General features: G+C 39.8%; 1 protein-coding gene and 1 non-coding gene across 2 annotated transcripts in view; both read left to right on the top strand.

The window, feature by feature from the left end:
• The window catches only part of SKAP1 (src kinase associated phosphoprotein 1), a 272,735-nt gene that overhangs the window by 56,687 nt on the left and 197,279 nt on the right, over window positions 1–18,769 (top strand). Inside the window, exon 3 of the mRNA XM_037033577.1 lies at window positions 3,545–3,570. Within this exon, the coding sequence (XP_036889472.1) occupies window positions 3,545–3,570 (26 nt within the window). The remainder of the gene's footprint in view (window positions 1–3,544; window positions 3,571–18,769) is intronic.
• LOC118978238 (small nucleolar RNA SNORA13) lies at window positions 6,351–6,484 on the top strand. Its single transcript, XR_005064665.1, has one exon. It is a non-coding gene; the product is annotated as a small nucleolar RNA SNORA13 (small nucleolar RNA).

Genomic DNA, 18,769 nt, shown 5'->3' on the forward strand with positions numbered 1-18,769 from the left:
CGAGGTTATTCTATAAGTAGACTTAACGTCGTGAACTTTTGTTCTTCCATTTTCACTTCTGGAAGCTTCAGAAAAGATGTATTTATTTTGATTGAGTAGGGAGACAATAATCATCGATATGGTTTCAGCGCTTTCTCCTGGCTCATTCCGTACTCATCTTTTTCCAGTTTATAATCTCATTTGCATGGACCTGATGATGTTGAGTGTGGATGTTGCTGAGGAGTGATAGCTTCTCTTTCATATTGAAGCCGAAGCTTCTTTGAGAAGATTAAAGAAGTGTTTGTTATCTGTCTGCGCAGGCCTGATATGAAATTCTCAGAGGCTTTTAGGATAAACACAACCCTGTGTATGTTTGTATGGGTTTTTTTTTTTTCGTATACTTCTATTGTGGTCTTTGTGTTTTGGTTCAAACTTTCTAGTTTCAGAGTTGTTGGTGTCTCTGGCTAAGGGATGATAGTTTTTAAAGTGAAGGATACAGCCCTGGCTGGTGTAGCTCAGTGGATTGAGCACAGGCCTGTGAACCACACGATCGCAGTTCGATTCCCAGTCAGGGCACATGCCTGGGTTGCAGGCCAGTTCCCAGAGGGGACTCACGAGAGACAACCATACATTGATGTTTCTCTCCTTCTCTCCTTCTCTCCTTCCCTTCCCCTCTGAAGATGAATGAATAAAATCTTTAAAATAAATAAATAAAATAAAGTGAAGGATACCAATTAGGAGGTGTCGGCAGGGTTTGACTAAATGCCTCCTGAAGCATGTAGAATTCTTCAGTGAGGAACCGTCTTTCCAGAGAATATAATGAAGGCCACCCATAGGAAACATTCCACGAGACAAGATGAAGACCTCAAGTGTGTCCTGCAGAGAACAGTCCACGGCACCCTCCAGTGAAGGATGAGGTTGCTCACCTTTTGGCCTTGGCTTTTAGAAGTATCTTCTGTGAGCTGTGGGATAAAGGTGTGTGTGTGTGTGAGAGAGAGAGAATAGACTTTCTTTAGCGTTTGCTAATTAAGACTTAGAGGAAGAGGAGGGGGGAAGAAGGTAGCAGGACAGTTTCACACCTTCTGAAAAAGAGGGGAGCTAGCATTCCTCTTTGTGTCATCCCACGTCCACTTTACACATGATTTTTATTTACGGAAATAGTTCATTGCAGCGTCATCAAGAATAGAGCAGATGCTGCTATTTAACATCAAGGTAGACCACCTACTTTATTTGATACTGTTAAATCTAACCTTTCTTCATAATCAACCTCCTTAAGACACAGCTACCACTGGCAGAAGTCCATTCCTAGTGTGTGTGGACTTACCTTCTTAACTAGTGAGAGGAGCCAGAAGACCAGGGGCCCATCACAGTAGGAAGAGAAGGGAACTGAAAATCTGCGTGCGAGTCGGAGTGGGGCTTATGGGGGACAGAGGACGAAAGAAGAGGCTGAGGTCGTTAATAACATATTTTACCTACTTAACAATTTGCCAAGCGTTGGCCATGTAACTGCTGCCGCCTGGCCAGGTGTTGTCCTGGGTGATGCGTGACAACAGCGTTGGTTACCAAAGCTCCTGCTGTTGCCATCATTCACACTTCAGAAAGCGGAGTGCACGCACACACGCACACACACACGCACGGGCTTGCAAATGCTCACACCCTAATTTCTATTTACATCGATTTAGAGGTTGGGTAATGATTGGAATTGGGGGTTACAGCAGTGCCTCAAAAGAAGATGGAAATTAGTAAGAGAAGCTGTCAAATACCCCAGCCCTTTGATGACTGGGTTGAGTAGCTGCATTTTACAAGAAGGAATTTTATGGAAAAGCCCTCACAGCGGCCAGGTGCAGAGTGGAGCCCCACTGTCTGCTGGGCCAAGACTGACCCATCGCGCCATCACACTAATACATACAACTGATTCATAAGTCACGGCCAACTCCTGTTTGCATGTCCCTGCCTTCACATGGGTGCCTTCCCAGCTGTTGTAGCTTTACATTTTCCCACCCTTTCCTCCTCTTATTCCCTCTCCCCTTTTTCACTGCAGGTGTCAGCTGTCCTGAACTCGCCCTGCCGTCTAACCCAATATCTTACATTTCACTTCACCTGATTGCCAGCCCAGAGCGCTTCTAGGAAAGGAAAAAGAAAAGCCAGTTGTGGGGTTACTTCTCCACCTTCTCTTTCTCTGATAATTTACCATAGATTTATCTCTGGATTATGGCAGCATCCTCCCCACTAATCTTTCTCTCCATTTTCCCAACTTTTTACCTTGTTAAGAAATAACTCTTAGATACTCACTGGGCCCAAGTTTCTCCCTAAAGTAGGCGCACATTGTTTCAGTCACACACGTACTGGAAGACACACCATTATAATCTATGTATTGCCCTTTGGTTAATCTTTTTTGGGTTATGGATTTGTTTAAGAATTTGATAAAAACTGGGACTCTTTAGAGGGAGGTGAGGAGGGGATGGTCACAGGCGCATTCACTCCTGAGAGGTCAAGATGAGGATAGAAAAAAGCTCATTCTGTCGAGTGGCGTGGAGGTCTCCCAGTCCCCAGCAAGGATTAGCGAGTGGTGATTGTAGGCAAAATTGGAGCACGCTGAGGCATGAGTGGGAGGGGAAGAGATAAAGAGAGAAACTGCAGACAACGCTTTTGCAACTTTCACTGCGGTGTGAAGGGAAAGAGGACCGTAGATGGAGGTATATGGAGGGGTGAGGGAGGGTTTGCTTTCTTTCTGTTTATTAGCATAAATGCTGGTGAAAAGGGCCAAGTTGAGAGGAAGAGGTTGAATATACACCAAGAGAAAATCAATGTAGAAATACTGCAAGGTTCCTGTGAAGACAGGAGGAAATGGAGTCCAAAGTACGATAGACCTTCATGGGTAGCCCCCACATAAAACATTGTTTCTGGGGGGGAAACGCAGTTCAGATTCCAGAGAAGTAACAAAGGAACAAAGGACTTCCCTCCACTGCCATTTCAGTAGTTCCAAGGCTTTGAGGGTTCTCAGTGTTGCCAGTCACTTCCCAAAATGCAAAAGGAGGTGGGAGACTTCGAGAGCCACCAAAACGTTCGATGACCTTGAGTCAGTTGTCTGTGCCTCATCTATAAAGTTAAGGACTTAGGCCGAGAAGTATTGGAGGATGTGTCGGGGGCGGTGTTTTGGTTATTTTGACAACCAGAGGGGCCACTGGCATTAGATGCCCAGGACCAGTGATGCTGATTGTCCTGCAATACACAACGCAGGTTGTCACAACAAAGACCTGTCCTGCCCGAAGCCTGCAGAGCACCAGACGGGACACTCCGGACCACGGCCAGCACACTTCTTAGGGCATTCCCAGCAATGCGGTCAGAATTATCCAGGGGGCTATGGCGAGATGAATGCTGCTTTCAAGCCTTTGAGAATCTTCAAATCTCAGGGAGAGCCGTTAGGTTTTTCTCAAAGTGGGTGGTGGCTTTACCTAGTTGGTATTTGGCAAGCTTTTCGGGCCGGGTGCCATAGCTGCTGTAGGCCAACCCATATTGAAACATACAGGTTTGACTTACCTCTGTTCTTTTCCTTGTATTTCAGATACTATTGGGATTTTCAGCCCCAAGGTGAGTACGCTGACCTTTTATGGTTTACACTAAGAATGTGGAGAGGATACTGTTTACTTCTGTCCCTTCTAAATAAGCTTCTCCAGAGAGTGGCATTAGCCATTTCTGAGGAAAGTTAGTGGAGTGTTTAATTAACCTTCATCCTGCTGGGCCCCCCTGCCCTGCTTTTTAGCAACAAGAGGCTCTCTGATGCTTCATCTTTCTGAGTGGATTAGTGCTAGATTATTTTATAGAACTAAAACAATAATATGCTTTTATTCCTTGAGCTTCGTTAGATGCCAACAGGACCTACCAGCATTCAAATAAGATGGTGGCCGAGTCCATAATAAAAACCCTGGGAGGGCTCCAACTCAGCTAACCCTTCATTTGCTCCAGAAATAAATTCCGGGGTGTTCCTCGATCACAGTGCTTTTCCACGCAGCCTGCCTGCCTGGCAGAAGAGAAATGTCAGAAATGGCGCAGTGCTGAAATTCCCACTAGAACAGTGTTATCACGTTTTAATATGAGCCTCACCACAGCCTCGCTGCGTCTAATCACTTTCCACCCATTGTTTTCCTGCTTTTGCTTGATGAACCCAGCATCTGGCGTGATTCTAAAAAGTACAGCAGACAGCTGTGTGCAAGACTGAAAAAAAAAGGAGGGGATTAGAACACATTTTTAAAAGGTTCAAATTAGAATATTTTCTTTTCAGAATTCACACCGTTTGAGGGGTGTCTTTACACTGTAAGCGGTCCGTCTTCTCAGGGCTCTGGTTCAGAATGTCAGAAACATCGTTCTGAATGTTGATTATCTTATTAGAAATGAGCATTTGTATCTTCTCAGATAATCACAGAGAACAGTAAATCAAAGTTATAACTGTGAATTGTTTTGCTCTATAACTTTTTAAACCAATTATGAACTTTTTTCATTCTTTTTACTCTTTAATATTGCCACTGTAGCCCGTTTCAGTGAACAGTTATGTCTTAAAGAAATGTAAATGATAAATGATGGCACTGTGTTTATTAACATTTTAATTTTTCTAGCTCATACTCTGTTTTTGTGTATTTCAAATTTTTTAAAAGTCAACTTAAATAAAAAAATATTTTTAAAGTTTCTTATAAAGTCACACTATAGTATTTTAAATAATATAATGTGTTTTTATAATATTTATCACTGGCCTAAAGCATTTGTGGCTAAAAACATAGGTTGAGATAAAGAATTATACATCGTAATGTAGCAGTTTGCTTTGAAAAACGTGAGATATGCTATTCAGGGAGTGGCCCCGCAGTTCAGGGTTTAGCAGATGTTAACCAAAATCCCATTTGGTTAACAAAACAGGGGCCAAAATATGAACGTGAACTGGCAGGAAGGAATGGAACTGTGAGGGTAGAATTCATTACCTAAAGGAGAAATAAAGAATTAGTGTCAGAGATGTGGTACAATAATATGTTGGGAAGAGAAAATAATTGTGGAGCTTAACACAAGAGACTATCGGGGCGAGAAAGACAAAGGGGTCGCGCGTTACCAGAGCCTCAGTGACAGTGACAGTGACGCTGCGGCCGGCCGTCTCCCAGCACCGGCAACTCCTACTCAGCCTTCCTCTCAGAGGGAGGGCGGAGCAGCCAAGGAGACAACGGGAAAGAGTTTACTTAGAACAGAAGACCGTTTGCTTCTTGACCGTGGTTGAATGTGTGTGGCAAAGTCCTTGCTCATTTGGAAAGAGAATGTGTGGAAAGATCACGTAGAAAACCGCTTAGCCATGTGTCTTTCCACCCCCCCCCCTTGCTCCTCCTCTTAAGTCTGGGGGGAAGGGGGGAATCTTTTACCTTTGGATCAGGTCTTGGTTCACAGTGTGCTTCAGAAACGGGGAGAGTGGGTGGAAGGAGTGACAGGTCTATATAAGGTTCTATACCACAGTTTGGGATTATGAAAAGAATAGGAACACATAAGAAAGAGATCAGCTGGCAGAAAAATTTTAAAAGCCCTGGAAAACTAGGTGGTATATGGGAAGGGAGTGAGGAAGGACAGAGTGATGGCCCTAAACCTTCCTAGCATTTTTATCACTGGCAGGATCCCCTGTGTAGGAATATAATGGAATTAATTTTACCAACTCTGTACACTAAATACACATTTGTGTCCGTCAAGGTATTTGCACTAAACCAGAATCTGGTGTTTGGAAGGAAAATGGTCCTTAGTTATAAAAGATCCCTTATCTACAAAGCCCTCTAGTAGCAAACGTGTGAACATCTGTTTATGGTGATAATTCAGCACAGTGTATGAAAGGAATAACCTTTAGAGAAGGGTCTTGCCCACACGCAGAGAAGGATTGAAAGCAAAGTTTTTCTTATCAGTCCCAGGTTTTCCATTCAATCCAAGGTTTAATGTGCTGGAGGAGTAACCATTTAATAGTATTAGGGAGGGTCTTATCCCTGTTCTTGAAAAGAAACATGCATGGCAGAGAGAACGTAAATGTTGAGGCTCGACAGACCCAGGTTCAAAGCCCAACTACACTGTTGAGGTAAAGGTCATTTGACCTTAGCCAAGTTGCTTAATCTCTCTGATCCTCGGCTTTCTTATCTGTGAAACAGGGATGTGCCAGACACTGCGATAAGTCCTTTACAGGCATTTTCTCATTTAACCCTCAGAACATCCTCGTAAAATAGGTGCTGTTAATATTCCCATTGACAGATTTGTATACCGAGGTACAGAGAAGTTAAGAGTCTTGCTCCAGGCCATGCCTCTCAAGGATTCTAACTCGGTCAGTCTAATTCTATAGAACACATTAAAAACATATATATAGTTGCCTTTGTGTTGCCCATTCACTTTTGGAAGCTAGTGAATGTGGTGTCAAGAAAGGCATAAACTAAACATTTTGCAGCCCTTTCCTGCCCTTGAATAGGATGTCTTTGGTGTAGGAGCTGCATGAGTAATAGTGTAAACAAACAAACAAACAAAACCATATATATATATGGTTTTATATATATATATAAACATTCATTGAGATATAATGCGCGTACCATCAAATTCACCCTTTTAAAGTATATGTCGGTGGTTTTTAGTGCAGTCACTGAGCTGTGTGACTATTGCCACTATTAATTTCAGAACATTTTCATTACCCTGATAAGAAACCATGTACTCGTTAGTAGTTCCAGAGTCCATACTCTTCATGACTAAGTCTTATTATTTCACTGCAGGGTTATTAAACATGAACGAGTAGTGATAGGGGTAAGCCCTAGCACAAAACCTAGTCATTGTAAACAGTAAGAAAATGTAGTTTAAATCTATGATAGTGTTAATGGTAATTCTTTTCCCCTCACATTTCCACCCCAATTTTCTTATTGGTCCACTGTCAACTTCCTGAATTATCTTCATTAAAAAAGAATAAAACCCAGAAAAAATAAAACACCATCAAAATATTTATTACTTACTGTAGAAGGAATGTAGATGAAAGGTTCCTTTCAATGAGCTCAAGTGTGATTGGAGAACGTGGGAAAGCCTTGCTTTTATTTTTAGTAAGACATAGATTCATTTGATATTTCACGTTGTGCCTGCTCTAAGGGCTTTTTGTCTACTTAATTTTTCATTGAAGTTGCAAAGAAAACTCACTGGATTCTTTGCCATGGAACTCGTGCCATTTCAGCGATCAGATGTCTCAGAGATGACTGATCAGACGTCTTAACAGCAACACTGGTTCTGGCCTTTAGATAAGATGGCATTATCATTTTAGGGCATCAAGAAAACTGATATACTTCATTTACTTTAGCTTCCCCTTTGGTAAAAGAAGTTAATTAGTGACAATTATTGTTTAATCAAAAATTTAAATTATAGCCTTAAAGTTAAATTTCATTGCAATGAAAACATCTCCATATTAGAAAAATTGCCATCATGGACCCAGAGTCTTAAACAAATGACACAACATTTAAATAAAAATTTTTTAAAGACTATGAAAATGTTTAAGTATATATAACAAAATCCTTTTTTTTCTTTTGGTCCAGTGGTTACTCACATTGCATTCATGATAGTGGTAGATATGAGCCTGTGAAATTTCTTGCCAACTTGAAGACTCTGTATGGGTAGCATAGAGTGTTTCCAAGAAAATTATTCAGTATGTTTCAATATGAAAAATATTCACTGCATGAATATTAAAAAGCTTGTTTTGAAATGGCAAGCCTATATCACTTGTCAAAGTAAATTTATCCCTAAAAATATAGATTGCCAAAAGCAAATAGTGCAAAGCGAGTAAGGAAAATGTTATTACAAAGCCACATTAACTATAGATTAAAAGAGATTTAAAAGAAATATCAAGTTATATGTGGACCTTATTTGCATCCCGAGTCAAACAATAAAAAGTGGTATCTATGGGAGAATTAGAAATCTGAACACTGGCTGGATGCTTTATGTTATTAAGGAACTACTGTTAATTTTTTAGGTGTGACAATGGTAGTATGCTTATTTTTTAAGAGTCCTTATCTTAGAAAAGGTTTGCTGCGATATTTAAAGATAAAGCAGCAGATGGCTGACATATTATTCAAAATAACGTGAAAGGGGAGAGAAAAAAGTAGGGTGGGGCTGCAGGTGAAACCAGACAGATCATGGATTGACTCTTACGGAAGCTGGACGATGTGCACACGGGAGCTTGTGACACAATTTTGTCTACTTTTGTACATGTTTAAAATGACTCGTAACACAAAGATAAAAGCAAAAGAAATCCAGGTTAAGATGAATAAAAAATGTGACATTATTCTTTTATTTCTACTGTAGGACCTCAAATGGAAATGCGTAATACTTTATGCACTGAACAAAAATAAAGTGCATAACATAGTGAGGTTTTTTTAAATGGTTCTTTTGAGTTTCATGTTTTGTGATGAAGCAGCACAGATGGGTTTGAAGTCAGACCTGAATTCAAATCCTGCTCCTCTACTGAACAAGCTGTGTGAGCTACGGCCAGTGACATGACCTTCTCATCTACCAAATCTTGCTAATAACATCTACTCCACAGTTATTATGAGTTGTAATGAGTTTCAGTTAGATGAACTCACGAGGAGTGCTTGCCAGTTGGTCAGCACTTACTAAAGTGGTAGTGGGTATTATTTTTATGTTTCAAAGCAGAGCTGTGTGAGTAAATCCATGTATGGAACTTGGACACTATATACTCATATGTCACATGTGTTTCTTTAGAAAATTCATTCATTCCAGCTGAACTCTGATGCAGGGCTGTGTAATTCGCCATGTATATATTTGTGAGGTTTGCATGGAAAGGATTTGTGTGCAGAAGTTTTATTGGTAGGCCCTCCAGAGTTTAGATTTATGGGCTTGTTGCTCTGTAATGTCTGAGACATGTTGAATTGAAGCATGGATGTCACTTAACTTCTTGTCTCTTACTATCACATACTTGGAGCATGTAGTTATGACAACTACAAGAAGCAAACCATTAAAGCAGCAAAGAAACACCATCTTTGCACTAAGAAAGAGAGAGAAGGGTTTCCCTTTGAAGTTCAAGAGAAGTGTTTTTGAATTAATGGAGTGCACAGTGATTTTACTAAGTTTATTTATGAAAATACTCTTTGCATTCATGCCAAAAGGTTTTAGCACAGTTGTAAGTAGGATTTATACAAAGAAACACAGCTCAAATTTATGACGTGTTTGCAAATGTAAGAAAAAGTCTGAATTTACAATATTTGTAATTTATTGTTAAGTATCTTTCTATCACTATTCCTGGAATGCTAATATTTTATAAACAGAAGTGTTGGTTATGAACTTAGAATAGCCTAACCTATACTACTTTTAAAAAAGAAATCTTCCAGAGTGCTTTCCATGGCTTTTGGGGGTTTTACAGGGGGAAACGTACAGAGGACAAATACTCCTGCCTTTGGCTTTAGCCCAGCCTTTTAGCATCAACAATCTTGACAGCTGCATTTGTGACTTGACTTCCTTTAGGCCTTTCCCCCTTTCCTTATTTGCTTCATTTTATACAAATTAATCTGTAGGGAGTAAATATACACGCAAATTGTTTTTGAAGTTAATTACTGACTTTGATACCTTTTCAAATATTTTACTTCCTATACATCTACTGTTTTTTTTTTAAAGAGTGGAATAGGCATATTTAAATTAATACACTGTTTTGCAGCTACTGTCAAAGACAGATTTTAAAAAAATCAGTAGACACACCCTGGTTGGTATGGCTCAGTGGACTGAATGCCAGCCTGTGAACCAAAGGTTTGCCGGTTCGATTCCCAGTCAGAGCACATACTTGGGTTGCGAGGCCAGGTCTCCAGTAGCGGGTGCAGAAGAGGCAACCACACATTGATGTCTCTCTCCCTCTTTTTCTCCCTCCCTTCCCCTTTCTCTAAAATAAATAAAAAATCTTTTAAAAAAATCAATAGACTCACTTTTTTAATATTAAAACTTTCTACAACTTTTATGTCATTTGTAAATATCCTGTCTTGGGGTAGATCACATTGATAAATAAGGAAAAGAACTGACTTTCACAGGGGTGAAAAAAGGAATCATTGGAATCAGATGTTGCTTCCTTCTATATTCCCTACACAATATATTATGTACAAGGATGTTTATTATACATTGTTTGGAATAGCGGAGACTCCAAACTGCCTAAATGTCTAGCAGTAGAGGACTAGTTAAATAAATGATGTCACATCCATTAATGGAATGCTAAATAGAGTTTAAGAGAACATAATACATACATATTTGTGACATGGAGAGCTCTTTCCAAGGCTAAGTGAAAAGAGCAATTTGTACAAACGTTGTGTAGTTTGTCCACACACATATACACGCGTGTTTGCTTTTATTTGTGAGTAGAATGTTTTCAGAGGGGCACACCTGAATCTGTTAACAGCGGTAACCTCTGTGAGGGGGATATCAGTATGAGTGGAAGAGACAGTCTTCACTATTTCTGTCCTTTGGTACTATTTGAATTTTTACTGCATGAATGCAGTATTTTTAAACTAAAATTAGTTAAAATGAAAAATGACATAAATCTATATGTGCTGATATGGGGCAACCTCAAGGATAAAGGATTAGGGAAAAAAAAGCAGACTACAGAACAGGACATGTACTACCATTAGTGAAAAAGAAAAAGACATGCCCCCCAGACACATGTTGTATTTAGGTAGAAAAGTCACACAACACCCAAGGAACTTCACAGTGGGTGCCTCTGGAGAGAACCAAGAGAAGGAAGGGAAAGATGGGCTTATATCACATGTCTTCTATAGCATTTGTAACCTTTTCTCTGGACATGCTTAACTTTTTTTATCTAATAAAGAAGCTTACAAAAAAAGCCTTTGACACAGCAGTGAGCTCTTTTTCAGTAGAATTATAATTTGATATTGTCATACCAATTCCATGTTTTTCCTCCTTAGTTATTAATTTTTACATATGAATTAATGGGTAATACCCTGATGATGGTAAAAATTAGCAGTAACCTCTGTTGTGTGGTTCTTGAGAACCAGCAGTATGTAGATGTGTTGTGGTACCACTTAAACATGAATTTAAAAGTAAATAATAAAATAGTATCATACAATACTCACGGCGACTGATAAAGAATACCTTCTGTGCCCTCAGTATTTTTCCGTATATGGTAACAAAAAGTTTATAGAACCTCTGATTCTTGTCTTGATGTAGATGACAAGGAAAATCAAGTAACTGATAAATTAATTACCATTTTAAGTTCATTTGACAAGTCCAGGAAATTTTGTTGTGACAAAACTAGCACGAACTATTTCTCTTATATAGTGTTATCCCTGGTGCAATGCAGAAAATCAAGTAAGGAGTACAGTTTCTGAACAGAGAATTTTGGCCTAAGAATGAGTCTGCCTCAGGAATTCAGCCACTAATGAATTTTTATGTTCTGGACACACAATGTTGAGAGCAAATGTGTGGCTAATTTAAATACAGTTTTTTTATTCTCTGCTTAAAAGGTTGTCTGTGTGTTTGTTTGGTAAATGCAGCAGGTTAAGCCCTTGGACTTGAAACACAGTGGATTTGTTTGGTATTTGGTGGGTACACCACGTGATGGGTGAGCCAGGTTCTACTTTAATGCAGTAATTTTATGCTGTGCTGCCCATCAGCACAGTTCTCTCGGAAACTTCTTTAATAGTTACTGCTTACCGGGATGGCTGAAAGCTCGCTGAAACAAGAAAGGAACTACTTAGTTATGGGTAAGGGGATTTACATGATGTGTAAAATAAAGCTTCCGTTTGCTGCTGACTCATATGAGGCTAACGGCGGAAACCCAGAACCCGTCTGTCCTTGGCACCTGATGTGTATTTAACACTTGCCAGCCTGAAAAGTTCTTGGTCACAATTCATCTCTAAAAGGCATTTTCCCAACCTTCAAAAGCGACACCACTTACCCTCAAGATTCGTGCTGTTTATTTGTGTTCGTTACACCCCAATAGAAAAGGGACAAATATACTAAAACAATAAGGCGATACTCTTCTTTTCCAGAGGGACCGAACATGGGACAGAACTGTGGGTAGTGAGAGGTGTGGTTGTTGATGTTGCTACACAGATGTCATTTTCATACATGAACAGGGGTCCCTGTTTGGGGTGGTTTTGGTGTAGGGAGAGGCTAAATCTTGTCACCCTTGGCCATTACAGCTTCAGTGGCCTTGGAGGTCTATATCACAAAGGCAACGCACCTTTTATTCAGTAGTTAAAACATGTTTTACATTTTCAGGCCTACTGATCTTACCCATAATCATTCTTTAGTATATATCGTTTCATTTTTACTGCTTGGGTGTTTGTAAAACTTTTCTTATATTTACTCATAGTCTGGAGAGCATGCGTCTCACTCTTATTTAGCAGGAGACATTGGCATGCAACCGGCTTCACAGTTTTCCCCCAAAAGAAGTAATGCTGGTAAACTAACTGGGGTATAGAAGATCCTAGAATTCATCAGGACAAGAAGTGGATGCTAAGGTCTGACTGCCACTTGTCACTTGGGAGAAAGGAAAGGAAAAGATGGGGGAAGAGAGCAAGATGAAGCAATAGTAATAAAATGGCGGCATTATGTGGCATTGTGTATTTTTCAAAGCGTTTTCCTGCTATGAGACCTGAGGCACGAGAGTGCCGGAAGGGAAACACGTTGTTTGACTCTGCTGGCTCAGAGCTATGTTTGGACATGGAGCGTGCTGGTCCGTTTTCTGTGACGCAGTGTCGAAACACCGAGGATCCGAGAAAATCAAACAGGAGGCGCTGGGAAATATTTAATATATTGATCTGACTAAACCCAAAGCGGTTGTTGTTAAATTTTGTAAGCATGAAATTCATGCCGGAGACTGGTGTTTTCAAACATCACTGCAACAGCGCCGCCGCGGTAAATCCAAGCCTTTCTGTAGGACCCGCGCCCTCGTAAACAACTCCGTGACCGCACTTGGCTTTGTCTGTCGGTTTCACACCTAATGTGACTACTAGTGTGACTACTACGTATCGTAATTTATACTTTTTATTATAGAGTTACTTTATGGAAGTAAAAAGAACAATTTATAGCGCATGCCATAAATCTAAGTCCTTCAGTATGCTTTGCCTTTGAGTAATGATGGTAATTTATAAGGCATGCAGATTTAGGGACTGTGCAGCTCAGCGGATTAGAACAAGACTTTAGCAATCAGACAAGGTGGGGTCAAAGCCGGGCTCTGCCAGTGATGAGTCACTTATGGGACCGTGGGTAAGTTATTTAATTTCCGTGTCTCGCTTTCTTTATCTGCAGCTTTGGGTTAATAATACATCACAGGATTATTCTGAGGATTAAATGAGATAGTACACAGAGTCTTCACCCAGAGCCTGGACCCGGTAGGAGTTCAGGAAGCTATTGTGTTTTTATTTTTACTGTCACTGACTTTCTCCTATAAGTCAGAACATGTTGGAAATTTAGCTGAACAGCTTCATGGCAAAAAATAAAATACTGAGAATATGGTGGTCCAGGGAAAATGGAACCGTGAACAAACAATTCCAAGTTGTGATTGCCTGGTTGTCATTTGGTTGATGCGTTTATTTTACAGTATATTCATCCACGTATTACCAAATACCTGCCTGGGTTTACATGTTTTGAATTCTGTCGGATGCCATTGTTATTGAAAATACACTAACTCAGCAGGCTCTGTTTTGGTAGCTGTTGAACAATAACAGTGGTAGATGGAATGCGTTAGTGTAACGCCAGAATGATTGCTGACAGGCTGTAATTTGCTTTATGAAGTGTGTGTTGTCACATACACAATTATCTGGTTTATATTTGTTGCTGCCAGCCTTCCAGTTTGTTAATGTCCAGGAGTTATGCCTTTTTGTGGAACCTAGAAGGGTTAAAAATCTCAACTTTTTTTGTTTTTGCAGGGGTCGGGGAGGATAGAGGGGGAGGGTTTGTATGGTGGCTACCTTTTTTTTCTTTTTTTCCTATTTAAGAACTAGGATGATGCTACACGCTGCAGCCCACCCTACTGGTCAAAATGAAAAACTGCATCATAAAGGACCATTTTCTTAAAGGAGAGGGGAAAAAAAGAACTTTTCAGTTGGTTCCCACAGGCATCCTCTTGTCCAACCCACCACTGACAGATGCAGCTCATTTTGGAAATATTACTCAGCTCTGCTGCCCTTTGGGTTATTGGATTCACAGGTGTTGTAGCAACTGTGCTGTAAGTGTCTGCTCAGTTTGGTTCCATTTCTGATCATTTAGGCTGCGCTTCTCTGCAAACAGCATCCCTAAATGTTCCTCGGCAGTTTGTTATTCTTAGCATGATTATATGATTAGTAAACAGTGTTCTAAGTGAGCAAAAACTTAGTTTTCGGCTCCATATATCTCTTGTACACCCGAGATCTAGTTGGAGCGACTTTTTAAAAGAATGATAAATGGAAACTTTCTTTACCCGGCCCGTCATTTGTTCTGTAGATTTAATGACATTTAGTAAGTACCATTACACTCACTGCCAGGGCCTTGGAGGAAAAAAGAATATTTATACATTGAGTTATGGCTAGATGTAGGAGAGAAAAGGAGAGATGGGCAGGAAGTCAGACTGCACAGAACAGAGAAGGATTTGAGACCTTCACTACATATGGATTAATCACAAGAACTAGCCACGCAAATCCAAATGGGTATTTAGAAACCAGTGAAGCCTCTAAGACGTTTGCTGGGGAACGCCATATATTTTCTAATGCATGAGTATGTGCAGAAGGATGTGTAATTTGTAATGGAAGTGTTGACAGGACTTTAGTTTTGGTGTTGCTCATATGCTCCATAATATATCTACACGTGAGTCACATTTCACATATATGGACACGCATGTACCCAGCCTATTTCTTCAGTGGGTGTTATGTCCAATAATGCAGGTGGGTGGTTGTGATCAGGAATAATAAGCTGCAGTTTTGCTAATCTTACCATAGTTCAGCTTCGGGAACTGCATTACTGTTAAATTGGTCCATGAAAATTTGGCAATATTAATGCTATCAAGCATGAAAACTAACTGGATTTGGATCAGGGACTTTATTTATAGCATTTCATTTAGGACTTATTAGTTTAAAGGGGGAGCTGTGTGTCTCGTGGGTTCTTCAATATTCAATAGAGCCAGAAGTCAGGTGTTCCCCTACAACAACAATGTAAACAAAAATAAAAAAGTAAAGACAATTCTACATTAATTTTAATTTCCTTGTATTATCCAAAGATGCTTGATGAAGTAATAGCAAAGCCTATAAAGTTTTGAACCATACCATATAAATGATTGCAGATGTGAATAAGCCTTAATCATAGCTGACAGTGAATGAAAAGAGAAGTAAAAGATGATGACCCTGTACTAACATGGGGAAAGTCATTGAGCCTTTATATATTGAATAAGCAAACATAATTATGTTTTATCTGTTATTTGTTATTGTCATGGGTTTTTGTTTTCATGCTCAAACTACATTCTGTCTTTCATTTCCTTCTCGTTTCTTTGGTGAAATTGTCATTGTGGCCTGTTTGTCGCTAAATAGTACCTGCAAGTTTAGAATCAAATGGGTTTGCAGTGAGCCAGCGTATCGGGTTGGCCAAAAAATTCATTTGTTTTTTTTCCATAATATGGCTCTTAGTAGCGCTTAGCTGTCTTTAACTTCATTTAACTACAATTTTGTTAGATTGCATTGACAGCTGTCATATCAGTGTGCCTTTAAAAAACTTAACCAAAAGTGGTGAATTTTTGAATAGCCATTTTAACATTGAAGATGGGAGAAAGTATGCAACATTGTTAGCATATTATGCTTTATCATTTCAAGAAAGATAAAAATGCAACTGAAACACACTGAAAAAGATTTGTGCAGTGTATGGAGAAGGTGCTGTGACTGATCGAACATGTCCAATTGGTTTGTGAAGTTTCAGGCTGGAGATTTCTTGCTGGATGATACTCCGTGGTCGGATAGACCAGTTGAGGTTGATAGCAATCAAATCAACACATTAGCAATCAACATGATACCATGCAGGAGATAACTGACATACTAAAAATATACGAATCAATAAAGTTATTGATGAAAATGAAAAATATGTCTTTCATCTTACTGGAAAAAAACCATAAGGACTTCTTGGCCAGTGATTACAAGAGGAACATCATCATGGTTCATTTTTCCCCCCATTTTATTTGGAATTGAATTAGGAAATGAAAGTTTTTAGCAGTTTAATTCACTTCTCCATAAAGTTTATGGAGCAGCAACAGCTGGTTGAATCCATGGCAGAAAAATCCAGCTTCTAGTGGCCAAGCTATTGTTTTAGAGTTAAGGGGGGTGGGGGGAGGGGGGACTCATTAACTGTTAATGAAAACACAGGGAATAAAAACAAATAGCACAGAAACCCTAGCAAATAATTACCTTACACCTAACACAAAGCTGCTTTATCTTTCTGCTCCAAGCCTAAGAAATTCCCAACTTATTACTCTGTGGAGCATGAATGAAATTGAGTTTGACTCTCAGGAAAGAACAAGAGAGAGATATCCCTCTTATAGGCCCCTCGGCACAATACTCAGTGGAGAACCTGACACTGACTGTACTAAGCAGTATGTCCAGCGCCCAATTCTTATGACACCTAGGATGGAAGAGCAAATTACCAGTTAGCAGCAGGTGAACCCTTGGTATAGTGTCCCTAGATCTCGTTTAGAAAAACAAAGAGAAGAGGCTGCAGGTAGTGGATGTGGTGAGTGGAGATACTGTATGCTGGACTATATATGTCTGCATAGAAATACACTGATTCTGAGTGAGTTGCAAGGGGAAAGTATGTCTCTAGTGGCAGGGGTTCCTGCCTGTGAGAAAACCACTCTAAGCGAATGGAGTTCTGAGCCCTAATTGGAGAGCTGCTGCGTGGCAGTGTCTGTCACTATAGTCTGTGACCATTTGTGTCTGATCCCACTGGAGTATGGCAGTGGCCACTGGGAACTGTGACTACCAGAGCTGAGCTGTAGATGAATCACTTGCGGTTATGTTTTAACAAAAAATGATGTCATAAACTTAAGCCCGAAACGGCCATAGTAATTGCTGTTTCTTCTATGAAACTTTTCACCCATGCATCTTGGGTGGTTGTAATCATCTTAATGACCCAGGAGTGTCTATTTATAGGGTGTTAAAGGCGTTTTTTTCGGTGCGTGCCCAAGGGAGCCGGGCCACTTGACATAACACTAAAAACACTTCCAGCAACATTTCCATCATCGGGAACTAATTGTGCTTGGGTGTAAAACATATTTTCAAATGCTTCCCCCACCGTGATCACTTTTAGTGCTGACTTTAGCTCTGTTTTGGCCGTGTTGAGCCGTGTACCTTTACTGTTATATGCTTTATGTTATGAGCTTTACGGGGTGTGGCCTTGTACTGGGCTGTTGAAAGCCCACCTTGGGTCACTGTGTGACCTTCCCATCTGAAGTTAGTAAATCAAATGCCAAATCCGGGCAGGTATTTGGGGTGAGACTTTAAAAATGGAAGCTCATATCATTGGAATAGATCCTGGAAAGACAATACAAGGACATTAATGGAAAAACTGGGGAAATCCAAATAAAATCTGTAGTTTAGTTATCAGCAAGGTACCGATGTTAATTTCTTGGGTTTGACAGATACACCCTAGTTACTGATGAAGTTAACATTTGGTGAAGCTGGCTGAAGAGTGTACAGGAGCTCTCGGTGCTATCTTTGAAATGCTTACAACATATCTAAAATTATTCCAAAATAAAAAGTTCATTAAAAAAAACAACGGAGTCCAGCCTGATCTGCTTATTAAAAACAAATAATAAACAAAAAAGACTAGGGTGCTAGAATGTGTGAGAGTAGATTTGTCAAATTTCTGAAGCAAGCAGAAAACTGTGAGTCTAAAAAGAGAAAAAGGACTCCTGGACATGGACAACAGTGTGGCGATCGCTGGGGGTAATGGAAAAAAATACAATAAAGATTGAATTAAATTAAATTAAATAAAACTGTGAGTCTAGAATGGTAGTTGATAAATAATGTTCAGTGTGTCCTACAGATGTTGAATGTTCCATGGCAACCCAAACTATTGCTTTTTAAAAAAAAATGCAATTAGATTTGGCTCAAAAGTTTTAAATTGCTTTAACTTCACAGCTTACGTTTGGGTTACCGGCCAGGGAGTCTGTTTAGATCGTGTTGCCGATATAATTTCCATGGATTTGCAGCAGTGATGCCAAGTTTAAGTAGTTTGACCCCCAGTCCAGCAGCTGAAATTTTTTTCTGGGAATAATGAAAATTTCATAGTGATTCTTTAAGCATAATCATAAGCTTTGTATCTTGATCAGTAACCTAGTAAAGGAGGGCATTTCTTGAGGCTCTGGCTAGCAACCCTTGTATGAAATGTTTTTCCTTTTAATTTTACTTTTCTTCTCCACAAAACTCCACAGTTCATCTCTAAAATCCTGAATCTGCGGGTGATCTACCCAGTAATGGGCATCTACCTGCCATAGATCACAGAAGAGTATAGATACGACCGTCTTGTCCATGGAAGGAGAAGGCTTCAGCTGTTCTCCTTTCATCATTTTATATCCTCCCTATCGCTCTAGTTTAATTGCAGGAAATAAACCTTTAAAGTGAGGCAGTACAGATTCTATGTAGGCTGTTCAGTTTCACTGCTCCCTGGTTGAAATCCGGGGCCAAAACGCTCCAGTGTTTACTGAGATTAGCATTGGTGATTTCCTTTGGAAATTGGTATTTGAGATAATATTAAATTCAGTTGAAACTCCTCTTTTCGTGTTTGTGGA

The sequence above is a fragment of the Sturnira hondurensis genome, unplaced genomic scaffold (assembly GCF_014824575.4).
Source record: "Sturnira hondurensis isolate 20B ecotype Veracruz unplaced genomic scaffold, ASM1482457v3 Scaffold0021632, whole genome shotgun sequence".
Classification (NCBI taxonomy): domain Eukaryota; kingdom Metazoa; phylum Chordata; class Mammalia; order Chiroptera; family Phyllostomidae; genus Sturnira; species Sturnira hondurensis.